This window comes from Pelophylax lessonae (assembly GCF_965119305.1).
Source record: "Pelophylax lessonae genome assembly, chromosome: 3".
Classification (NCBI taxonomy): Eukaryota; Metazoa; Chordata; class Amphibia; order Anura; family Ranidae; genus Pelophylax; species Pelophylax lessonae.
The window spans coordinates 588277674-588304408 of NC_138770.1; the positions used below are offsets into that span (position 1 = coordinate 588277674).

The 26735-nt window shown below is 41.1% G+C and overlaps 1 protein-coding gene across 1 annotated transcript in view; it reads left to right on the top strand.

Annotated features, from left to right (window-relative positions):
- The window catches only part of BFSP1 (beaded filament structural protein 1), an 80737-nt gene that overhangs the window by 46667 nt on the left and 7335 nt on the right, over window positions 1-26735 (top strand). Inside the window, exons 3-7 of the mRNA XM_082250023.1 lie at window positions 517-612; window positions 1650-1742; window positions 1839-1946; window positions 13865-14085; window positions 19228-19313. Coding sequence (XP_082106149.1) covers window positions 517-612; window positions 1650-1742; window positions 1839-1946; window positions 13865-14085; window positions 19228-19313 — 604 coding nt within the window. The remainder of the gene's footprint in view (window positions 1-516; window positions 613-1649; window positions 1743-1838; window positions 1947-13864; window positions 14086-19227; window positions 19314-26735) is intronic.

The window sequence follows — 26735 nt, forward strand, 5'->3', positions numbered from 1 at the left end:
CTTTTAAATAAACAAAATATTTTTTTTTTTTTAATTTTTGGTATTCATGGTGGATTTGCATGTATTGTGGCCAGATGTGACATGTAAGAAGATCTTTAGTATCCTTTTAACATAAATAAGTACCAAAAAAAGGAAAAAAAAATCAATCCACAACAAAGGTTAGTTAAAAAAAAGTCTGCTCTACTCTAAGCCATTACATGCAATCAGGCTCTGATACAACCTTCTGATTGACAAATGATCTGACAAATTCACACTCAAGCTAAAGAATGTGTTCCTTTCTTTCTATGACTTCTGATGCTTGGACGCATTAATTTTCTTTCTCCAGTTAGCTGCTTCAGACCCCAATGTTCTTAGCTTGCATAAGGTCAGCATTTCGGACTTTCAGTAGAATAATATAGTATATTGACATTGCTAAAAGTAAAAAAAAAATGTAAACTATATTTTTATCCAGAAAAGCAGATGATTTCTGTGTGTTTCTAAAATGTTCTAATGATGAGCAATATTTTACCTTTATAGGAAGCAGATGAAGCTTTGTTGAGCAATCTAGAGCTTCAGATTGAATCCCAGTTCTTGCAAGATGACATTAATGCTGCAAAGGACCGATACAAGAAGGTACATTTATTTGAATATAATTGAATAAACATCTGCACATGTGCTTTGAGGTGCCCATGGAAAACATTCAGCTCTGCAGCTTTTTCTTGCTTATGTCAATGAAGAGAGCAGCAGAACAGGCAGATGCTTCTTATCTTCTAGTTAGCTCCCATGTAAGCACTTCCTGGGCTGCCTTATTACATCAGCAGAGGTGATGTTCCACTGCATACTCACCAATCTCCAAAGAAGAAAAGACAGGGATATCATTTTTTGTAAAGTGTTTTACTTAATCTTTTTAGAAGTTAGCAGTCAGATCATTAGCTCCCCCCCCCCCTTCCTCCCTGATGCCAAGCGGCATATCTTCACCTATCCTTCCCTCCCCAACTGATCCACTCATCTACCAGGAATCAAAAAATTACCTTATTTTTTCAGGTTTAAAGGATCATATGTGGGCCAATCACATAGGAAGAGCCCTTAGCCCTGTGTATGCAACAGCTTGGGCAGCTCATAGTTTACACAGGGTGGTGGCTGCTGGGTGGTGGGGGCAAAGCACAATCTATTTAAACCCACAAAGTGATTTTTCTGCAGACCTACCAGATTCACATAGTAAATTTCTATTAAGCTACTCTGTTCCTACTTTTAAGCCACTTCTGCTGACTCTAAGGAAATGCACCGGTGGACACTAGAATAGCAATGCAGTGTCCCCACATTACCATGGTGTGTCCTTGGACAGTTGAAGATCAAAGAGTGGGATAGGATTCTAGACAGCATAGCCTCAGAGCAGGGATGCGAAGAAATAACAGAATACATACTGTATACACAAATAGTTTAATCAGCCAATCATTATTGAAGGTTTTTCTTTCTATTGGCATTATGTACCAATGAAGCAATCCAAGTACGGGTGCCATACAACACAGTGAGGTTCTGTAAGTTTATGCAGAATACATTGCAGTTAGGCTTAGGCAATACATTTGTGTCTATAATGGGCCCTATAATCTTTCCTGTGAATTTTAAATAAATTTGTGTATTAGAACAATATATTTTGTTTCCCCTAACAGAACCTCATGGAAATTCAGACTTATGTTAACATACTGCAACAAATAATTCAGACCACCCCTCCTATGACTGCTATCACTGTTGGCATGTATGAGGTAATTGCCATTTAATGGACATAAATACACATTCAGACATTTGTCATATAGCTGAACCTCTGTATGACCAATCTTTTCCTTTTCTTTTAATCTTAGGAAAAACTGATATCGGAAAGAAGAATTCCAATACTGCAATGCCAGCTTGAAGAATATAAAAGCATCTTATGTCAACTACAGGCACAGAAGACGAAACTGCAGGCTGATGTAAGAAAATGTAATAAAACAGTCATTTCCCCCCCTCCCATCAAACATAAGCATATATGTGGCAGCACAGCGGTGGGCTTTACTGCCCTGCTGCCAGGATTATGAATACAACCGGCGGTGCTGTTCTATGCAGAGAGCGCACTTAACACCGCCAGCACTGTGAGCACATTTTCACTGACAGCTTCTAGTTACTGTTCATGATTGGGAGCTAATAGGATGTGCTCCGACCTCAGACCACTCTGATGACAGCCAGGCACAGTGATCACATGATCAGGAGGTCCAGATAAAGTCTCTTACATTAAGATCCCCATGAAGGGCTGGCTCCTGCATTGGCTTTCCTTCTCAGGGTTTTCAATGTGTAAAAAAACTTTGAGTTTTGTAGTTTTGGATAGAATGGAGGACAAATAAGAACCTTTGCCAGGTGATTGCTCCCTGTGTCCCTGACTGGGAAATTAACCCCCCCCCCCCACCACTTTGTGTCTCACAACATTATTTCCAGGACAGGAAGTGAAAATAAATTTCCAATGGGGACACTTAAGAAAAAGCCAATGTCCTAGCCTCCCACCTCCTACTAAAATAATTTTTTTTATTGTATGTTTTCTTATTAGAGAAATTTCCTTTTAGGCCCCTTTCACATTTGTGCGACCTACAAGTCGCGTGATTTTGCCACACTTTTGACTGGACTTGAAGCAATGCCTGTGTAAGCTTGGGGGCTATGGACCTCAAAACGCATCAAAGTCGGACAAAAGTAGCGCAGGCACTACTTTGAAATGAATGCAACTTGAAGTTGCACAGATATGAACGGTACTCGTTGGAGATCACGGAGTACTACTTGTCATGTGACTTTGCAGTCCCATGTCTTAGGACAAGTCACACACGTTCATCCTGATAACACTGTCATTGGGGCAGGAAATGACAAGAGATCTTCCCCCTAACATCATAGGAAAAAAACCTTACTGAGGGTCTAGCCCTTCCCACAACTATTCAGAACCTAACTTAACTTATTCAGAACTAAACTTCAATGCGCAGGTTAAGATACTGTATACATTGGCTCTTGGAATATGTTTCCATTATCATGCGTAACAGCTTCATGCTGTGGGTCCTCTTTAGAAGCACACAGAGCAAGGAATGTGCCTGGCCAGTCCTGTTTCATTAGAAGTAAATGCAGAACCCCAACTCTGGTCAGGCTCAAAGCTATGAGACTCTTAATGCAGGGCCATTCCCCCTGAGATGAAGTACGGGCAATACCATTTCTTAGTTGGCTTGTTTTATAATTGATGGCTGTTCAGTAAGGATCTTATTTTACTGGCATTATAGAGTCAGACCTGCCCTCTAGTGGCAATAAATCTGTATGTAAAATTTGGCTTGAAAAACATTTAACAGCATGAAAAATCATGTTTTATGTTGAATAAACAAAAGAAAACCTATATTAATATTAGCATATTGACCTATATGATCTAAATAAATATTAGAGAGGACTTGCTTAAAACCTGGGAAGAGTTCCCCCTCTACAGCTCAATATACGCTTATTGGTATTTATTTCACCAAAAATATGTAGCAGAATAAATATTGGTCTACGTTAATAAAGAAAATAGATTTTTATTTTTTTATTTTTATTGGATATGTTTTTTAGCAGAAAGTAAAAAAAATATTGTTTTTTCTTTTTCAAAATTGTAGGTCGTTCTTTTGTTTATAGCGCAATAAATATAAACCGTGATCAAATACCACCACACGTAAGCTTTATTTGTGGGAAAAATAGGACAAAAATTGTATTTGAGTACAGTGTTGTCAATTATAATAAGGCAGTGAGATATAGCAAAAAAATGGCCTGGGGTAAATCTTCCAGAGAGCTGAAGTAGTATAAATAAAGGGGAAACTTATTTTTAGTTTTGGCTAGAGTATAGAGGGATTAAAACACCTGTCAGTTTTTACTGCTGTCTGTGCCCCCGTTAAGGAGATTTACACTCTCAATTTTTCCTGTTTACCATTAACCACTTGCCGACCGTCGCACGAATATTTACTGCGGTGGTCAGCCGCTCCTGGGAAAACCGACGTGGGACTACGTCGCTCGCCCAGGAGCCTGCAGGGGGCGAGCGCGCACCCCTGGAGGCGCGCTCCCGCCCCCGCTCGTTCCCTGACATCCCCACGCAAGTGACCGGAGGTTCCGATGTCCGCCGGCCACTCGCGATCTCCCGCTGGAGAGGGAGAAAGGCAGACGGCTGATGTAAACACAGCCGTCTGTCATTCTCCCTGAAGTAACTGCAGAGACTATACGATCCTGCTATGTAGGATCGTATGTCTCTGTGGTTACATCACAAGCCATGCCCCCCCAAAGTTAGAATCACGCCCCTAGGGATACATTTAACCCACTGATCACCAATAAAGTTAACCCCTTCCCTGCCAGTGTCATTTTTACAGTAACAGTGCATATTTATAGCACTGATTACTGTAGTAATGTCACTGGTACTCCCAAAAATGTCAAAAATGTCAGTCAGGGGTCTGATCTGTCCGCCGCAATGTCACAGTCCCGCAAAAAAATCGCAGATCGCCGCCATTACTAGTTTTAAAAAAAGAAAAATAAAAATGACATAAATCTTTCCCATAGATAGTAAACGCAATAACTTTTGCGCAAACCAATCAGAATACGCTTATTGCGATTTTTTTTACCAAAAATATGTAGCAGAAAACAAATTGGCCTAAAATGTTAAAAAATTTAGATTTTTACATTTTTTTTGAGAATTTCATATAAAAAAAATTTGAAAAATATTGTTATTTTTTCAAAATTGTCGCTCTTTTTTTGTTTAAAGCGCAAAAAATAAAAATCGCACAGGTGATCAAATACCTCCAAAAGAAAGCTCTGTTTGTGGGAAAAAAAGGACAAGTCAATTTCATTTGGGTACAGCATTGCACGACTGCGCAATTGCCTGGTAAAGTCACGCAGTGCCGAATGGCAAAATAGGGCCTGGTCATTGAGCAGCCAAATCCTCCGGGGGTAAAGTGGTTAATATTTTTAATTCTTTTAAATTGGCTCACTTTCTCATTCTTCCTAAATCAGGATAAAGCTAGTACTTTCTTTATTATACAGCTGCATAAAGAAGGACATAACTACACTCAATCAATTGAAATATATTCCATCTTTATGAGAAATTACTTTAAAACAACATAAGGGACTGAAAACATATTTTAATAAAGCTGCCAATTGATATAATAACACATTATATATTGTAATAACAACTATTTAAGGTGAATTAAAGGCTGAATCACTTTCTTCAAATCTACAGCTACCACTAAAAAAGTTGGGGGTGGTTGTGTGTATTTAAAATTACAGGTACAAAATTGTATTATATATTATATACAGTAAACCCCCGCTCCATCGCAGTTCAGTTTTTGCGGTCCCGGTATATTGCGTTTTTTTTTTTGTAATGTTATTTTACTATATAAATCATTAAAAATGAAATATTTTTGTGTTTTCCATGGCTCTTGCTATGTCTCTCAGTATCTTTTATGTGTTTAAATGAGTTTCTATTGTTTTAAAAGTGTGTTTAAAGACCTTAAAATGCTTCTACACGTACAGTGACAGTAAAAAAAAACATGCCTACAATGCATTTAATAGGGTTTTTCTATTTCGCGGATTTTCACTTTTCGCGGCTGGGTCCGGAACGTAACCCCCGCAATGGAGGGGGGTTTACTGTAGAGATTAAAAAGTATATGTAAACGAATTATAAGGTATATATTAAAAGTATTTTCAAAAGTATTTTTTCAATACTTTGAAATCTGAAATTTTCTTTAAAAGAACACCCAGTAAACCGGCAATGAAGGTCCTTGTTCAGGCACTTCCAGTTATAGGATGAAAACACTCTGTTCCTGTTTCCCAATTGCACTCCTGCATTGTCACTTTGCAGAGCTGACTTGCGCCACGGACCATGGCTGGGACGTAGGAGAAAGGTGTGCAGCTGGCCAAGGCTTCTCCCCAGGGTCTGGGACAAGGGTGCAGTGATTAACTGTGAAAGAAGGGAGTCAGCTGGGTATTGCTGTGACCAGTGCAGAATTTAATATGTATTACCTTAGGCAGAGAGGGGCTTTGGTCCCGCATGTGGGACAGATCATAGCCCTACACTCACCCCTTGTCTGCATTGTACTATTCCCCCTGCAGAGTGGAACAGGTAAGGCATATTAGGTTGTCATCATAGGAAGGCATTGGTTATCAATGCTTAGGCAATCCTAAGGCATTCCCTCTCTGCTTGCCTGCGCGGTGGCTTCTCTCTCCCCGCTCACTTCATTTGTTTCAGTGCTATTTTCTCTTTCACAGTGTCCCCCAATGTATTTTTGACATCACGAGCTCCATCACCTAGCCTCTTTTTTTTTCTCTACCTCCCCTGAACGATCTGTCGGTGTAGCCCATTCCTCCTCTGTGTAGTAACCGCTTACCCTATGCCCTTCCATCGGGTCCCATCCTCTCTAGCCCACCACCACATTTCTTAACTGCAATGAGTGGTGCTCTATCCTCTATTACTTTGCTGCTGTTGCTGGCACTAAATTCTCAGCTGTTTTTACATTTCTCCTCCAACAGGTAATACACTTCCAGGCTTGATATCATTGTTATAGCTTTGGAGACAACTATTCTTCAACTTCTATTGTTAATAGACATGCACACTGACACGTAGGCAGGCCATAGATGGTGCAGATTCACACTATTCTCCCATCAACACAGACAGTTTTGACAGGGGAATCCCTCCTGCTGAGCAATTGTCTTCTTCCAGCAGGGGGGGGGGGGGGGGGGGGCAGGAGTGGGCAGGGCAATCTGTCTCCACCAGGAGAAGACAGTGATCATCGCTAGTGGCTATGGCAGCTACTTGCGATAATCACAAGCAATTCCGGCCGGCTGGTTGTACCCAAGTTGGTCAGTCGATCAACTTGGTATATTCAGCCTGCCCATTATTAGTTAGAATATAGGCAGGTTTCTGCTGAACCGGCCAAGATTTGAACTGTGTATGGTTGGCTATAGTCTAAGTTCACACTGTAGCAGGTCTGTGTGGGCATGTTTGCATAGGCACAGCAGCTCTGCAGAGTCTAACTTCAGCTCTGCACCCCCTTTTTTCTGAACTCTCAGACATGTTCTAAAAAAGAAGAAAGGGCTGCAGATAGACAGGTACAAACGTATGAAGGAAGATTTGTTTAATCTCTGTGTATCACCTGAGGCCATTCATATCACTGGGTATGTGCAAGGGTTTATAAACACTTTAATTTATTTCCCATATTTCATTGACAGAGGCCTCCTCCCATTCTCCCTGTGCAACTAAGTATAAAACTGACCCCCCCCCCCTAATGTTCAATGTTTAACATTAAACTTCAAACCATTAGATGGATATTGACTTCACACTATTATGTGATTACCACTTGTACCAATTTTTTTGCAAAATGGTGTGACCATCCCTGCTGTTAATTACATTCTCACTTTAAACAAATAAATAATAATAATGAATGTATTATAATAAACATGAAACAATAGAACTCTCATCCAGAAACATAGAAAAGTGAAGGCAGAAAAGGACCAAGTAGTCCATCGAGTCTGCCCATTTTTTTTTTTCTTTGGGGGTTTATTTATTTTTATTTTTTTTCCATTAACTTAGTTGTCTGACTGTAGATCTAGGTTTATCCCAAGCATATTTGAAGTCATTTACCATTGGCTGTCTCACTACCTCTGCTAGTAGTTTATTCCAAGCATCAACTACACTTTCAGTAAAACACTACTTTACTTTAACCGGTTGCCGACTGCGCACAGTATATTTACTGCGGCAGTCAGCCCTGGCCAGGCAGAGTGACGTAGATCTACGTCACTTGCCTGTCACTGCTATTAGAGCCAATAGCGGGCGAGCGCACGCCCGCTGAGGCGCGCGCCCGCCTCGGCTCGTTCAGGGAGGAGTGCGGGCGTGTGACCGGTGGACCCGATGTCCGCCGGTCACTCGCCGATCGTCGGTACAGCGGGAGAAAGGCAGAGCGCCTTATGTAAACAAGCCGCCTGTCATTCTCCCTGTGTAAAAATGAAGATCAGACGGTTCTAATATGTAGAACCGTTGATCTTTGTTTTTACACCAATAGCATTGTCCCACTACAGTTAGAATCACGCCCCTAGGACACACTTAACCCCTCCCTGTCCAATACAGTTAACCCCTTCCCTGCCAGTGTCATTTTTGCAGTAACAGTGCATATATATAGCACTGATTACTGCAGTAATGTCACTGGTACCCCCAAAAGTGTCAAAAATGTCAGTCAAGGGTCCGATCTGTCCGCCGCAATGTCGCAGTCCCGCAAAAAAAATCGCAGATCGCCGCCATTACTCGTTAAAAAAAAAACACCACAAATGACAAAAATCTTTCCCTTTGTTAGTAAACGCGATAACCTTTTGCGCAAACCAATCAAAATACGCTTTTTGCGATTTTTTTTTACCAAACATATGTAGCATAAAACAATTTGGCCAAAAATGTTAAAAAATTTTGATTTTTACATTTTTTTTGGGGGGAATTTCATATAAAAAAAGTGAAAAATATTTTGTTATTTTTGCAAAAATTACGCTCTTTTTTTGTTTATAGCGCATGATCAAAAAATCGCACAGGTGATCAAATACCACCAAAAGAAAGCTCTGTTTGTGGGAAAAAAAGGATGTCAAATTCGTTTAGGTACAGCGTCACATGACCGCGCAATTGTCCGTTAAAGTCACGCAGTAAAAAATTGCAAAAAACCCCCTGGTCAGGAAGGGGGTAAAATCTTCCGGGGCTCAAGTGGTTAATAATACTTTTCTAAGATTAGCTTTGAACTTTCCTCCAGTTAGCTTTAGGTCATGTATCCCTGTTTTTGATTTTGGTTTCATAGTGAAAAAAATTGCCCTCCTGAACCTTAGTTACCCCCTTGATGTATGTCAAGGTTTCAGTCATGTATATTAAAAAAGAATAGCGCACACATGCAAAAGAAATGACTATCAAATATGAAGACAATCCATAAATAAAAATGGGGATTTGGTCCCACCATATGGCCATATCGTGCTCAAGCCCACCACTACGTCAAAGTACCCCATGGTCAGTGGGTCCTACACTATCCATAAAAAAGGATGAATCCAGCCTCTCTAACCCTTGGAGACAACACTCCTTGCTGGGAGAGATGTGCTACTGCACTACAAGAGACTCCTCCTGATAGAGTACAGGTGTGTGTGGGGGGTGGGGTGGGGTGCTCAACCCCAGAAGTCTGGTCAGACCGAATACATAATAAACAAGCAAAAAGTTGGGGGAGCAAACCCTTAACATGTATTTCTAAAGCTCTAAAGACCTCACTTGGAGTATTGTGCGCAGTACTGGAGGCCATATCTCCAGAAGGATATAGATACTCTAGAGAGAGTTCAGAGAAGAGCTACTAAACTAGTACATGGATTGCAGGAAAAAACTTACCAAGAAAGGTTAAAGGACCTTAACATGTATAGCTTGGAAGAAAGAAGAGACAGAGGGGATATGATAGAAACTTTTAAATACATAAAGGGAATCAACTCGGTAAAGGAGGAGAGCATATTTAAAAGAAGAAAAACTACCACAAGAGGACACAGTTTTAAATTAGAGGGGCAAAGGTTTAAAAGTAATATGAGGAAGTATTACTTTACTGAGAGAGTAGTGGATGCATGGAATAACCTTCCTGCAGAAGTGGTAGCTGCAAATACAGTGAAGGAGTTTAAGCATGCATGGGATAGGCATAAGGCTATCCTTCATATAAGATAGGGCCAGGGACTATTCATAGGATTCAGATATATTGGGCAGACTAGATGGGCCAAATGGTTCTTATCTGCCGACACATTCTATGTTTCTTTGTTTCTATGGTGCAGCTATGAACCAAGTGACATGTATATTAAAAAAGAATAGCGCACACATGCAAAAGAAATGACTATCAAATATTAAGACAATAATGGGGTACTTTGACGTAGTGGTGGGCTTGAGCACGATATGGCCATATGGTGGGACCAAATCCCCATTTTTATTTATGTATTGTCTTCATATTTGATAGTCATTTCTTTTGCATGCGTACGCTATTCTTTTTTAATATACATGTCACTTGGTTCATAGCTGCACCAGCTTTAGAAATACATGTTCAGGGTTTGCTCCCCCAACTTTTTGCTTGTTTAATAAGGTTTCAGTCATGTCTCCCCTTCCTCCAGACGGTACATATTAGGTTCCTGAAGTCTCTCTTAATATGTTTTATCCCCCAGATCTTTCACCATTTTTGTAACCCGTCTCTGGACTCGTTCTATCTTATCAATATCTTTCTGTAAGTGAGGTCTCCAGAACTGGACACAGTATTCTAAATTAAATCTCACTAAAGATCTATATAGGGCAAGGGGTCTTCAAACTATGGCCCTCCAGTTGTTCAGGAACTACAATTCCCAGCATGCCTAGTCATGTCTGTGCATGTCAGAGTTTTACAAAGCCTCATGGAATGTGTATTTCCACAACAGCTGGAGGGCCGTAGTTTGAGGATCCATGATATAGGGGAATCAGAACCCTCTTCCTTCTGCTGGTGATCCCTCTAGTGATGCATCCTCAAATTCTATTCGCTTTTCCCATTGCCTGGTCACACTGTTTGCTCATTTTGCAATCATCTGAAAAAAGTACCCCAAAATCTTTTTCCTCTGTAGTGCTGGCTAAAACTGTCCCCCCCCCCCCAATTTTTTACTCTTTCTTTCTTTTTTTCCCTAGTTGCATTATTTTACATTTAGAAATAATGAACTGCAGTTTCCACTGCTTTGACCAATCTTCCAGCAATGCCAAATCACGTTCCATGTTACAGACACCTTCATGGATATCAACCCTATTATACACCTTTGTGTCATCAGCAAAAATACATACTGTACCTTGCCCAACAAGCCTTTAGTTCTATCACTTACATAGAGATTAAATAGAACAGGACCCAGTACAGAACCTTTCAATTATTTTTTTAAAAAGTTCCCCATTGCAACAAAATTGGTCATTTTAAAATCAAAAACTTTTGTTTTGTATATGATTTTTTAGTTCTTGTTTTAATATCAAACCAAAGACATTGGTGATCACTAGAACCCAAATTCTCTCCCACCTCAGCATCAGACAGTCAATTCCCATTTGTCAGTACTAGGTCTAGAATATGATTATCTCGGGTTGGGCTTTTTACTAACTGTGTTACAGGAACTCCATTCAGCGCTTCTATTATATTTCTGGTCCTGCTTGTAATAGCAGCTTGAGAATTCTCTCCCTAACAACCCTTATGCGTCTTCTCCAGTGGCAGTCTAATGGGGAGTTTATGGGGGGGGGGGGGGGGATTTACTAAGACTGGTGCACACAGAATATGGTTCAGCCATGCATAGTAACTAATCAGCTTCTGGATTTTATTGTCAATGCTTAATTTAACAAGCTGAAGTTAGAAGCTAATAGGTTACTGCACCAGATTCTGCATGCACAAGTTTTAGTAAATCTCCATCAATGTGTCAAAAGCACTGAGCCTGAGTAATAAATACTACACATACTGACCATACCTTCTTAAATGTTCAAGCTAAGATTAGGTGCAGGTTGTAAAAAAGCAGAATGGTACCACAAAAAGTATTTTCCAATTTGTATTTTTTTACATTTTAATTAGGTGAAATGTTTTGCTAATTATAAGACACAATCCTTTGGAGTTATATACAGTGTGCAATATATGTGTGCAGCAGTGTTTAGTGCTCTGCTGCCACCAAGTGCAATATTTTAGGTAGTACAACTGGGGTTTTCTGAAGTAGGCACAATACATTTTTTATTGATTTAATTGTATTTTATTGATTTTAAAATCAATGTTTAGGAAACACGCAGCATATTTATACAGGAACTCAGATTGATGAAAAAAAATGGAATGTATTAAATACAATTTAGACCCTTCTTATTCTAGTGCTCTGATCAGGATGTCAGTTTCTCCCTCATTCCAGACACAACTAAATTCCTGAGTCATTATATGGTGCTCAAAGCAAAATAATCCATGGATAAAGCATGAGTGGGACCTGTGTTACTTTGCCTTTAGATGTCTTTTTATAATAGTTTGTATATCAGCCCTACAAAGAGGCAAAATCATCAGCTGTATTTATTTTATTTATCCCAGAGAAATTTGTCCAAAAGTTTGTTTTCCTGGCAATTACACCCAACGTATCATCAATGGGTGATTGAAGGGATATGAAATGAGTGTAAATTGACTTCTTTAGTAAATTATTACCTAAGACTTTATATAAAAGTGGTTCTGTATTTCATAGCACACTATCCTTTTCTTGTGCTATTTATGTATGGTAATTTAAAGGGGTAAAAAAATAAATTATCCCTGCAAATCTCTAATAGTCAGTTAGAAAGCAGCTTACACCCTGATGAAATCACCAACATCTAATTAGAAAGAATAAATAATATTATCGTGCAGCGCTCCTTCTTAAAGCACTTCTTCTTACATGACCATCTACCCCCTTCTATTTAAAAAAAAAATTAAAATAAAAATAATTTCTTTCCAGTGTAGAAATAAATACATGAATAAATTGTGGATGATATGAAAGATGAGCTTTTATATCATCCACTATTTAGTTATTTAATATATGTTTGTTTATGTAATGGATCACGTGATATAGGAAGGAGAGCTGCAGGATAATATTATTTATAATTTAAAGGGCTGCTTCCCCAGTAATCTTATATAAGCCACAATGAAACCTTCCAACCACTTTTGCTAGTTATATGCAATAAATATTAGTGGGTATTATAGAGATGTACCTGATTGGATTCCGGTCTATGTTAGTACAAAGAGACTGCATAGGAAAATGTCTCTGACTCTCCCTTTAGATCAGGGGCCCTCAAACTACGGCCCTCCAGCTGTTGTGAAACTACGCATCCCATGAGGCATTGCAAAACTGACATTCACACACATGACTAGGCATGATGGGAATTGTAGTTCCTGAACAACTGGAGGGCCATAGTTTGAAGACCCCTGCTTTAGATGTTTGTGATTTTAGGTAGGGGTGTGGAGAGGGTGCTGAATCCAATACTCTGTGTTGGGTCTCCCCACAGTAAAGGAATTATGTGAGGGGGAGTAAAATATCCTTGGTAAGGCAGATCCAAAGTCACAAAAGTGTTTAGGGTAAACTCCACATGGAATAAAAATGAAGTGCTACACTGCTTGTTATGAATCCAAAATGATTTCCTCTTATAATTACATATTTCATATTTTGGGGTCTTCACATGCTCCTTCATCAGGGCTTGAATTAATGGTAATGGGAAAAAAGGAAAGAAGCGACCACTTTGAAGCATTGACCCATAAAGAGGAAGAAACATTTATAATATCACATTTCAACAGCTGATCTTACAGCTTTTTTAGATGTAACATCATCCCATGGCTCCATTATTATTATTATCCTTAGTTTTTTTTTTTATTATTATTATAATTAGATGTATTGTTCTATTTTCCACTTTATGAATTTTTAGACCACATTGTAAAACCTATGTCCATAAGTTAATGTCTTTGGGCCTGATATAGCCTAGTCCATCATTGATCCACCAACCTGTTCTTCTATGTAGAAAGCCTACCACTTCCCCTGATTCTTGACTACTCTATCCAAATGTAAAAAATATTTTGACTTACACTTTAAAAGTAATATGTTGAGGCGAACAACGTCTGCACACACTAGGAGAATTTGAATTTTTTGTAGAAGGAATTGGTTGTTACAGAAATTGACCTAAATTTAAAGGCTCTGTGAAGCTTAGAATTCAACAAAGGGACTTCTTATATAACCATGATGCAATATAATGGCTCTTACAAGAGTTTTCATTTATTATACCATCTTCATTGGTTTATAGAAGAAGGTGACCTGCTATAGGCATGTAATGGGATTCACTTTCTGAACTGTTTTTCAGACTTCTATGCTGGAGCAAGCTATTAAAAACACCCAGGAAAGCTATGATGATGAGATACAGTTGTACAATGAGCAGATTGAAGTGTTCAGAAAAGGAATAGAAGAAGCAGAAAGGAGTTTGGAAAAGTACACCAATGACTGCCGTCAGCTATTAATATACCAGCAATCCTTGGAAAATGAATTGGAGAGATATAAGCGGATCATTGAGAATGAAGATAATAGGTAACTGCACCGCTCTGTATTATTAGAGTCACAATGAAATGGTCATTTATGCATGCTTCCTAATGGCTTCTGCTTTTACAGAACTTCTAGGGTTGTTACTGTAAAGAGTATGGGAGCACTGAGAGGAGGCAAATGGGTAGACCAAAATGTTAAAGATGATAGCACAAATAAATCTATAGCAATAACACTAAAAGCAACAAATCGGTACAATTTTGGCTGCTGTGAATGTTTTCTGCCTGTAAAACAAGGGGAAAATAAGAGAAGACAGAGTATAGATAACTTCTTCACACTGCTGGGACAATATTCTGCTTCCTTATACTTCTACTATAAACCAGCAAGCTTGGTCTTGGATAAGTTTGCATTGAATCTGACATATATGACATAAGTAAAACTCAGTTTTAATATATCTGTAAAAGACACAGGTTTTAAAAGACAACTGCTGTCTATTAACCCCTTCCCACACCCCTGTGAGCGCAGCCTGCCTTTTAAACTACTTACTGTCCTCCATGATCCAGTGATCTCCATGCTGTGGCCATGCCCAAGACCACACAGGATTTGCTACTAAAACATCCGTGCCATGTTATGTGCTGTTGCCCCATTTGTTCCCATGTTATTCAGTCTGGCTGGAGGTTGCATTGAGCATGGCTTAGGCATAGGAATAAATTGGGCTGCAAGTGTGCATGCTCAGTAAGAAGAAGACATTGGGGGAGAATGCAACATTTCTCTGTGCAGCAGCAGGGAGAACCATTCAATAAATATCGCTGGAACACGAAGGTAAGTCTTTTACCAGGCAGGCTGCACCCAGAGGGGTGTTCAGAATATTTAAGAAAGAGGTTATCCTTTAAATCAGGGGTAAGCAACCTTAAAAGAGGTGACAATCTACTTGAACAACAAGGGAGAAGTAAAATATCACCGGGCACAGTGTCGCCCAGTGTTGCCTCCTCACACCTGATTTAAACCTCTAATTGCCGTACTACTGTGACGCAATCGTGTGCATTGCATGGCAATCATAGGTTTTATTTAGGTGGTGAGGAGGCATCATATGGCCTCTTCACCACCTGTCAAACACACTCGCATTGCTTTTCAGAGGAGCTGCAGTGCTTGCTGCACTTGTGAACGAGCCCTTAGTTGCATTCCGCAGCATCACCCTGAGAGCTCATTCACACAAAGTTGGGTGGTGGTAAAACCCTGCGGTTGATTAGTGGATTTACCACTCCCAATCCCTACCCCCTTTAGCTGCTGAGGCAGCAGCCAAATGTGTAAAGTGCAGTATCAGGAATAAAACCCCCTGCTGCTTTTGGTGGGTGCTATTGCCTGCCAAATGTGACTCATTCAAGTAAATGGGGCAACTCTGCAAGTGCCCCGCAACTGCATTCTTCTTAAGTGTCCAATGGGTTAAAGCAGGTTGTGAGTAAGCAACACAATGCTGCCTGCTTTAACTCCTTGTTTGCTGTACTGCACAAGGTTGCAGGGCAGGGGTGGTAAAAACGTGTATTAACTATGGGGTTTTACCACCCCCAAACTACAAATGTTAATAAATCCTTACTGTTCTGAGCCCCTTATAAGGCTGCTTTCACACTGATGTGTTTCGGTTTACCTGCACAATGGGTGCAGTGCAGTGCATCTGCGACCGTCCTGGGTTAGCTGTGCTTTATCATAGACTTCTATTATATCTTGCAGGTGTGGTGCACTTTCTGTAAGTGCACCAAAACTTCTGCATTCAGAAAGTGCACCAAACCTGCAGGATATAATTGAAGTCTATGGCTAAGCACAGCAAACCCGCAGAAAAGCTGCAGGTACACTGCACTGCGAGTAAACCGCAGCGCATCAATGTAAAAGTAGCCCTATACTATTGCTTCACACTGACTGAAGATCTCTTCTTTCCTGCTGCTGACGCCACACTGGAGACCATTAGCTGGGTTAGGAGGTGGAGTACAGTTGGTATCACTCTGCTTGGAACAGGAGCCAGCACTGCAGAGGTGGCATCGGCTTATGTGGCTCTTTCTCCCTACTACAGCTCCAACTTTACAAGTAGTCCCTCTGCATTTCACTCTGTATGATGCTCTTGGATGGTGGGTCAGACTCCAATCTACCAGTTACCTGGCCACAATCTACTGGTAGATGGTGATCCACTGGTTGCTAACCCCCTCTTTATTATATTAAAAAAAAACTTTTTTTGTAGTTTTGTATGGAGTAGGGAATGGTTAGCATTAGAATGTATCCTCACCTGTTTAGGAAACAACTGTAAAAGTTTGGAATCTGGTGGGAGTCTATTTTCCTGCTTTAAAGTGTTTGTTAAACCCCCCAAAAAAGTTCCTGTTCCCTTAATGTAGCACAGTGCTTGTGATATTTAATTTGGCCCCCTGTATCACCTATAATACCTGGCTGATCCTGGCAGTTTCTACCCTCCCCTCTGTAAACTGACCACATTATATCATGGCTGCTGAGCCCTGGCACCGTGGTCAGTTTATGTGCCTCCGTCATCTACAGCTCTCTGTCCTCCTCTCTGCTCCTCTTCCACCTCCCTCCCTGCCTGTCTGTTTCTGTGTCAGAGCCCAGCCCCTCCTCTCCTGCTGCTTTAAAAACTTTTATTATCCTCTATAATCCTCTGTGTACCCTGATTACAAGTGCTCCTGTCTTTGTGTTTTATAAAAGAAATGCCGCCTTTACTGTATATCAAAGCGGCTCTCAGCGATCACATGACCGGCCGGCTCTCTCTCCTCCTCTCACCCCGCCTGACATCAGCAAGGGAATCTTGGCCCCGCCCCCTGCATCTGTCAGATGGGGAGAGGAGAGAGATGGCCGGTCACGTTATCGCAGGGACATATTTTTTTTATTAAATACAGAGAAAGGAGCACTTGTAATCAGTCTATGCAATGGATTTTGTAAAGTAGTTAAAGTGGGTTAACAACCACTTTAAGTGTCATGCTCAATTATTGGCACGCCCATGTTCTATATATAGTTATCCTGCAGTGAATACTAGCATAAAATATTATTATTTAAATATTATAAATTATGGGCAGATGTTATCTGTATCTGAAACATGAACATTTCAAAAAACCTTTTTGTAAACGATTTTAACAACTTGGCATAAAATAAAAGTAACACATTTAGTGCAAACCAAAATGCCGGGCCCATAGTCCTCTATGGCAACAAATAACTACATTCAGAAAGTAGCAGGGACAGGAAGTGTAGAGCACACAGATTGGAAGAAATTAATAAAACAGGACCTTCCACCACAGTGGCAATCTACACTTATACGGGTTGAACCCCTCAATCCACCAACCCCACCTAAACAAGTACCTGTGCTGGGGGGAAATATTTTGATAATATACTTTCTCTTGCAGTGTTTGGGTGAGGGTGATGCTGTCTTACTTTCGGGCAGATCTTGGAAAATGTTGACTAGCCCAAATGTACTGCGATATAGCGTCTTCTTGCAAGACTTTTACTATTCAGCATTCCCAGGGATCTTGTTGGCCAGAGGTTTACATCAATTTCTGCATTCTACAGAATTTAGGTATAGGTGGAATAGGTGGACCATGCCATTGAGGTGGAGGGTATGCATTAACTGTACCACTACACATTTTAAAGGCCATGAATGGAAAATGACAGCACAGAAGTAGGTGTAAATAACACAATATACTTACCTCTCTGTCTTTCAGTAGATATTTCCTGAGGATCTCCATTAAAGCACCAGTTCCCTTGTTGCATAAAAACCCTATATGGGTTCCCACATCTTCTCCTTACTGCTTGTCTGTCTCAGCTCTTTCAGTAACCTATTGTTTCACCTGAGCATAGCAGCTCAGGTGTTAAACCAAAATGCAAACATAAATGCTGCTTGGCTCTGTGAAGGTCCAGGCACAGGTCTACTCTGCATCTGAGTTGGGAGTGGGGGCATAGTAGAAATGAGGGAGTGAAGCAAAATGCAAACCTTTACTTAGCTAAACCCAAGAACAAAAATGTAATATGTTGCAGATAATGGTCCTTAGAGTGGTGGTTGCAATTCTTTTCCTTTTTTACAGCTATGAAACATATTTAGCAAATGCAGAAAAAAAAACAGTTGATCTTGCTAAGAATGCAATGTCTTTGTCAATTCCTGTAAGCAGCACTGAAGAATATTTATTTTCCTAGCTGTCCTTTGTATGCTACCAATTGTCTTGATTCCATGTAATAGAGGTGAAGGGATACCTACATGTTTCTAGTTCATAGGAGGAAAGCAGCCTAATGGGGCAACCATAGCTCCCTCCATAGATACAATGGAGGAGTGATGTAGCTACCCAGGGACAGGAAATGTGTAACTTGCCTGATTACCAGGTGAAAATAAAGTAAAAGAAGTTTAAAAGGTGCAGCCACCACTACCAAGGATTAGTAATCCGCAAAATTTTAGAGTGATCCCAGCATAGGAAGAAAACTATTCAGTCTATTCAGTGTAAGAGGACACAGGCCCACAAAATGAGATTGGAGGAGAAGCGGTGTTCCAGCCTCCCCTCTCCCCCTCCAAAAATGAAAAGTCAGCAGCTACACATACTGTAGCTGCTGACTTTTAATATTAGGACACTTACCTGTCCTGGAGTCCAGCGATGTCGGCACCGGTGTTCCCATCTGCTGTTGGGTGCTGCTGCCACCATTACCAGTGAAGGAACCTGGCAGTGAAGCCTTGCAGCTTTACGGGCGGGTCCCTAATGCGCATGCGCGAAGTGTGCTGCACATTCGGATTGGCTCGGCGGCGGGGGAAGGAGGAAGGGGCCAAACTTCCGAGGGAAAGCGCCGTGACGCAGTCTCCAGGAAGTGGGGAAGGGTACCTGTCAAAAACAGTTATCCGTTGCTCCCTCCCCCCTGAAAGGTGCCAAATGTGCCACCGGAGAGGGGGAGGAAGCAAATGAGCGGAAGTTCCACTTTTGGGTGGAACTCCGCTTTAAGCTGCGCAGGGGGTTTTAACTGTCAGGGTGGTAAGGGTGTGGAACTCTCTTCCACAATCAGTGGTGTCAGCAGAAAGTATTGATAGTTTTAAAAGACTCTTGCATGTGCATCTTAGCGAACACAATATACAGGGATATGGGAAATAATTATCTACACAAACGTGTATGTACTGTAACTATGTTCTATGCAAAATATTATTTCTCTTTTTTCCCTCTCCGTTAGACTGAACTCTGCAATTGTTGGAACTCCAATAACACTCTTCATGCAGAGCTACAAATCCTCGCAGATCTCACCTACAAGAGGAAAAGGTAATATCTGAGTTTGTACCCCATATTTGTTCTGCAACCAATAAAGTATAGATTTAGTGTGCCATGTTTAATGAAACCAATGATTGTGGAAATGTAATTTTGTTGTAAATATGACTGTTTTGTTCTTAAGTCTTAAAAATGAAACTATTATGATTGACTCCAAATTAAGTCACTAGCCTGGAGATAAAAAAGCAAGGTTCTTCTAAAGGTTTCTCATAATAAAATCTCCTAAATTATGCATAATAATAGTCTTATTGCAGTGCCAATGGACTTTTCATATGAAAGTTTCTGAACAGTATTTCTCATTACAATGTGACTCTTTGTTGATGGTTTTAAATGTACAAGAAAAAAAAACATATTGGGTGCTTTGGTTAGACATTTCTACCCACAGACACCTTTTTAACTTTTATACAAGCTGACAATTTCATGCTAGCTCTCTTTGTCCCAGACAGGGCATTTTCTCCAAGGCAAGGTAGACTATTTGTCATGGATGTATGTTTTGCATCTGATGCATCTTATGGTACTTTATTGGCAATCTGAAGCTAAAGCTTAACTATTTAATTAATTTGTATTACTTAAAGCAAACTTCCCCATCCTTTCATGTCTCCATGCTTTATTTTGTTGAGAAATCACGTTGAAAAACACCCCCCTAGCATTTCTGGTCGTGGCCATCTTGAGTAAGGGCAAATCATGCAGCATTTACTTCCCGTGATCAATCTGCCCTTAGCTCAGGCATGGGCACAGGAGAGTTTGCTTAGCTATGAAAACCCTTCCTCCTCTCCTACCTCCTGAAGACGCCTGGTATGTATTGCATTATTTGCCTAGGCAAGAAACCAGGAAGTAACTAAAGAAATGTAAAAAAAAAAGTTTAAAACAAGTAAATATGATATACTTACTAATACTAACAGCATGAGGATCAAAAAAAAATCAATGTTGATTGGAAGAGTGAATTTCCACGTTAATATTGAAAATACGTGTCAGTGTTTTTATGCATGTGCTGGTAAATCAAAACGTGTCTGCTTTTATTTTTCCTGTGATTGGAAAACAAGCAGTGACCCTTAGAGCCGGTTCACACTGGGGCGACTTGTCAGGCGACTTGGTCGCCTGCCATAGATTAGCACAGGACCCGTTCTAATAGGAGCGACACAAGTACTTTGGGGCGACCTGGAGCGACCTGCATTGACTTCAATGATATGAAGTCCGTGCATGTCGCTCCAAGGTCGCGGTGCGCGCTGTGCACCGCGACTTCACAGGTCGCCCCGGCAAGTCGGGTCGCCTGTATGTGAACCGGCTTTTACAGCCCCGCTTCTATCTTAAATCAATCTGACTATGCCAAGCAGATCAGTGGTGACATATTCAGTACAGTGAGGGAGAAAGTATTTGATCCCCTGCTGATTTTGTATGTTTGCCCACAGACAAAGAAATGATCAGTCTAGGTTTATTTTAAAAGTGAGAGACAGAAAAACAACAACAAAAAAATCCAGAAAAAACGCATTTCAAAAAAGTTATAGATTGAATCTCATTTTAATGAGTTAAAAAAGTATTTGGGCTATTGTCATGCTGGAATACCCATCCATGACCCATTTTCAATGCCCTGGCTGAGGGAAGGAGGCTCTCATCCAAGATTTGAAGGTACATGACCCTGTCCATTGTCCCTTTGATGCAGTGAAGTTACCCTGTCCTAGAAAAACACCCCCAAAGCATAATGTTTCCACCTCCATGTTTGACAGTTGGTATGGTGTTCTTGGGGTTATAGGCAGCATTCTTCCTCCTCCAAACATGGCGAGTTGAGTTGATGCCAAAGAGCTTGATTTCGGTCTCATCTGACCACAACACTTTCACCCAGTTCTACTCTGAATCATTCAGATGTATATTAGCAAACTTCAGACGGGTCTGTGCATGTGTTTTTTGAGCAGGGGGAATCTTGCGGGCGCTGCAGGATTTTAGTCCTTCACAGTGTAGTGTGTTACCATATTGTTTTTTGTTTTTTTTTGGTGACTATGGTCCCAGCTGCCTTGAGATCATTGACAAGATTCTCCTGTATAGTTCTGGGCTGATTCCTTACCGTTCTCCTGACCATTGCAATTCCATGAGGTGAGATCTTGCATGGAGCCCCAGACCAAGGGAGATTGACAGCTATTATGTGTTTTTCCATTTGCGAATAATCGCACCAAATGTTGTCACCCTCTCACCAAGCTACTTGGCGATGGTCTTGTAGTCCATTCCAGCCTTGTGTAGGTCTACAATCTTGTCCCTGACATCTGTGGATAGCTCTTTGGTCTTGGCCATGGTAGAGATACAGGAATCTGATTGAAAAATTGCTTCTGTGGACAGGTGTCATTTATACAGGTAACACGATAAGATTAGGAGCACTCTCTTTAAGAGAGTGCTCCTAATCACAGCTTGTTATCTGTATAGAAGACACCTGGGAGCCAGAAATCTTGCTGATTCATAGGGGATCAAATATTTATTTCACTCATTAAAAAGCAAATCAAATTATAACTTTTTCTAAATGCGTTTTTCTGGACATTTTTGGTTGGTATTCTGTCTCTCACTAGTGTTGAGCGAACACGGACTGTATTATTCGTGTTCGTACCGAATAATTGGATTTTTTTTACCCGAACACGGACACGGACACTTTACTGTATGTTCGGGTAAAAATCCGTGTTCGGTCGTTTTATTTCCGGGTTTTGCATGCTTTGGCGCTCTTTTCATGGCGGGCTTTCAACAGCCAATCAACAATCGTTTAACTGGTGTGCCTTAAGCCATCCCAGCCATGCCTGCAAATGTCTTAGTAGCTGTGATTGGCCGTCTGAAGCATGTGACCAAGTCTTTATAAGTTCGAGGCAGCCGCCGCAGCAGCGTCATTCTGCTGCTTAGCTAAGGGACAGAGCACACATCAATGTGCTGGCTGCTGATTAGGGAAAGATAGGCAGGAAAAAACCATTTGTGTCCGGATAGAATTGAGGGACAGGTCGGAGTGTTTAGGCAGGGCGAGTTGTAGGCATTTTAGGGATAGAGTCTGCTGAATTATAGGGTCAGTGTCTTCTACAAACTACAATCGATATTGCTGTGTGGGGGGTGGGGTGAATCTGCACTCAATCCTGATCTACGATCTCTTCTCAATCCTGTTAGGGACAGAGTCTGCTGAATTTTAGGGAAACTGTGTTCTACAAACTACAATCGATATTGCTGTGTGGTGTGGGATTGGAGATAGGCAGGTGTCAGTGATCCACATCCATTTTTCTGTGTGTGAGCTGCAGTGAACACAATCTTTTTGGGCTGCAGTGAACACAATCTTTTTGGGCTGCAGTGAACACAATCTTTTTGGGGTGCAGTGAACAAAATCTTTTTGGGGTGCAGTGAACACAATCCTTTTTGGTGTGCAGTGAACACAATCTTTGTGGGGTGCAGTGAACAAAATCCTTTGTGGGGTGCAGTGAACACAATCTTTTTGGGGTGCAGTGAACAAAATCCTTTTTGGGGTGCAGTGAACAACATCCTTTTTGGGGTGCAGTGAACACAATCTTTTTGGGGTGCAGTGAACAAAATCCTTTGTGGGGTGCAGTGAACACAATATTTTTGGGGTGCAGTGAACACAATCTTTTTGGGGTGGAGTGAACAACATCCTTTTTGGGGTGCAGTGAACAAAATCCTTTTTGGGGTGCAGTGAACAAAATCATTTTTGGGGTGCAGTGAACACAATCTTTGTGGGGTGCAGTGAACACAATCTTTTTGGGGTGGAGTGAACAACATCCTTTTTGGGGTGCAGTGAACAACATCCTTTTTGGGGTGCAGTGAACACAATCTTTTTGGGGTGCAGTGAACACAATCTTTGTGGGGTACAGTGAACAGAATCTTTGTGGGGTGCAGTGAACACAATCTTTGGGGGGTACAGTGAACACAATCTTTTTGGGGTGCAGTGAACACAATCTTTGTGGGGTGCAGTGAACACAATCTTTTTGGGGTGGAGTGAACAAAATCATTTTTGGGGTGCAGTGAACAACATCCTTTTTGGGGTGCAGTGATCAAAATCTTTTTTGGGGTGCAGTGAACACAATCTTTTTGGGGTGCAGTGAACAAAATCCTTTGTGGGGTGCAGTGAACAGAATCTTTGTGGGGTGCAGTGAACACAATCTTTGGGGGGGTACAGTGAACACAATCTTTTTGGGGTGCAGTGAACACAATCTTTGTGGGGTACAGTGAACAGAATCTTTGTGGGGTGCAGTGAACACAATCTTTGGGGGGTACAGTGAACACAATCTTTTTGGGGTGCAGTGAACACAATCTTTGGGGGGTACAGTGAACACAATCTTTTTGGGGTGCAGTGAACACAATCTTTGTGGGGTGCAGTGAACACAATCTTTGGGGGGGTACAGTGAACACAATCTTTTTGGGGTGCAGTGAACAACATCCTTTTAGGGTGCAGTGAACACAATCTTTGTGGGGTGCAGTGAACAACATCCTTTTAGGGTGCAGTGAACACAATCTTTGTGGGGTACAGTGAACAGAATCTTTGTGGGGTGCAGTGAACACAATCTTTGGGGGGTACAGTGAACACAATCTTTGTGAGGTGCAGTGAACACAATCTTTGTGGGGTGCAGTGAACACAATCATTGTGGGGTGCAGTGAACTCAATCTTTGTGGGGGTACAGTGAACACAATCTCATACTTCTGAAGATTTGAGGGTGCTGCCTGTTCCATACTCCCCCTACTCCTCATCTAGCCTTTTAGGGGTACAAACAATAGTAATTGGGGCCTAGTGTGGTTGTGTACGTGTGATATACATACACTTTTTTTGGATCATATTTTCTATTCCGCTATTTAATCAAAAACCTTTGGGGATCAGTTAAATTGGGGGATAGTCTGTGTTGGTACGTGTGAGAGAGATCCACCTTTCCAAGTTGTTGGGGTTCATCTCATACTTCTGAAGGTTTGAGGGTGCTGCCTGTTCCATACTCCCCCTACTCCTAGCCTTTTAGGGGTACAAACAATAGTAATTGGGGCCTAGTGTGGTTGTGTACGTGTGATATACATACACTTTTTTTGGATCATATTTTCTATTCCGCTATTTAATCAAAAACCTTTGGGGATCAGTTAAATTGGGGGATAGTCTGTGTTGGTACGTGTGAGAGAGATCCACCTTTCCAAGTTGTTGGGGTTCATCTCATACTTCTGAAGGTTTGAGGGTGCTGCCTGTTCCATACTCCCCCTACTCCTCATCTAGCCTTTTAGGGGTACAAACAATAGTAATTGGGGCCTAGTGTGGTTGTGTACGTGTGATATACATACACTTTTTTTGGATCATATTTTCTATTCCGCTATTTAATCAAAAACCTTTGGGGATCAGTTAAATTGGGGGATAGTCTGTGTTGGTACGTGTGAGAGAGATCCACCTTTCCAAGTTGTTGGGGTTCATCTCATACTTCTGAAGGTTTGAGGGTGCTGCCTGTTCCATACTCCCCCTACTCCTAGCCTTTTAGGGGTACAAACAATAGTAATTGGGGCCTAGTGTGGTTGTGTACGTGTGATATACATACACTTTTTTTGGATCATATTTTCTATTCCGCTATTTAATCAAAAACCTTTGGGGATCAGTTAAATTGGGGGATAGTCTGTGTTGGTACGTGTGAGAGAGATCCACCTTTCCAAGTTGTTGGGGTTCATCTCATACTTCTGAAGGTTTGAGGGTGCTGCCTGTTCCATACCCCCCCTACTCCTCATCTAGCCTTTTAGGGGTACAAACAATAGTAATTGGGGCCTAGTGTGGTTGTGTACGTGTGATATACATACACTTTTTTTGGATCATATTTTCTATTCCGCTATTTAATCAAAAACCTTTGGGGATCAGTTAAATTGGGGGATAGTCTGTGTTGGTACGTGTGAGAGAGATCCACCTTTCCAAGTTGTTGGGGTTCATCTCATACTTCTGAAGGTTTGAGGGTGCTGCCTGTTCCATACCCCCCCTACTCCTCATCTAGCCTTTTAGGGGTACAAACAATAGTAATTGGGGCCTAGTGTGGTTGTGTACGTGTGATATACATACACTTTTTTTGGATCATATTTTCTATTCCGCTATTTAATCAAAAACCTTTGGGGATCAGTTAAATTGGGGGATAGTCTGTGTTGGTACGTGTGAGAGAGATCCACCTTTCCAAGTTGTTGGGGTTCATCTCATACTTCTGAAGGTTTGAGGGTGCTGCCTGTTCCATACTCCCCCTACTCCTCATCTAGCCTTTTAGGGGTACAAACAATAGTAATTGGGGCCTAGTGTGGTTGTGTACGTGTGATATACATACACTTTTTTTGGATCATATTTTCTATTCCGCTATTTAATCAAAAACCTTTGGGGATCAGTTAAATTGGGGGATAGTCTGTGTTGGTACGTGTGAGAGAGATCCACCTTTCCAAGTTGTTGGGGTTCATCTCATACTTCTGAAGGTTTGAGGGTGCTGCCTGTTCCATACTCCCCCTACTCCTAGCCTTTTAGGGGTACAAACAATAGTAATTGGGGCCCAGTGTGGTTGTGTACGTGTGATATACATACACTTTTTTTGGATCATATTTTCTATTCCGCTATTTAATCAAAAACCTTTGGGGATCAGTTAAATTGGGGGATAGTCTGTGTTGGTACGTGTGAGAGAGATCCACCTTTCCAAGTTGTTGGGGTTCATCTCATACTTCTGAAGGTTTGAGGGTGCTGCCTGTTCCATACTCCCCCTACTCCTAGCCTTTTAGGGGTACAAACAATAGTAATTGGGGCCTAGTGTGGTTGTGTACGTGTGATATACATACACTTTTTTTGGATCATATTTTCTATTCCGCTATTTAATCAAAAACCTTTGGGGATCAGTTAAATTGGGGGATAGTCTGTGTTGGTACGTGTGAGAGAGATCCACCTTTCCAAGTTTTTGGGGTTCATCTCATACTTCTGAAGATTTGAGGGTGCTGCCTGTTCCATACCCCCCCTACTCCTCATCTAGCCTTTTAGGGGTACAAACAATAGTAATTGGGGCCTAGTGTGGTTGTGTACGTGTGATATACATACACTTTTTTTGGATCATATTTTCTATTCCGCTATTTAATCAAAAACCTTTGGGGATCAGTTAAATTGGGGGATAGTCTGTGTTGGTACGTGTGAGAGAGATCCACCTTTCCAAGTTGTTGGGGTTCATCTCATACTTCTGAAGGTTTGAGGGTGCTGCCTGTTCCATACTCCCCCTACTCCTCATCTAGCCTTTTAGGGGTACAAACAATAGTAATTGGGGCCTAGTGTGGTTGTGTACGTGTGATATACATACACTTTTTTTGGATCATATTTTCTATTCCGCTATTTAATCAAAAACCTTTGGGGATCAGTTAAATTGGGGGATAGTCTGTGTTGGTACGTGTGAGAGAGATCCACCTTTCCAAGTTGTTGGG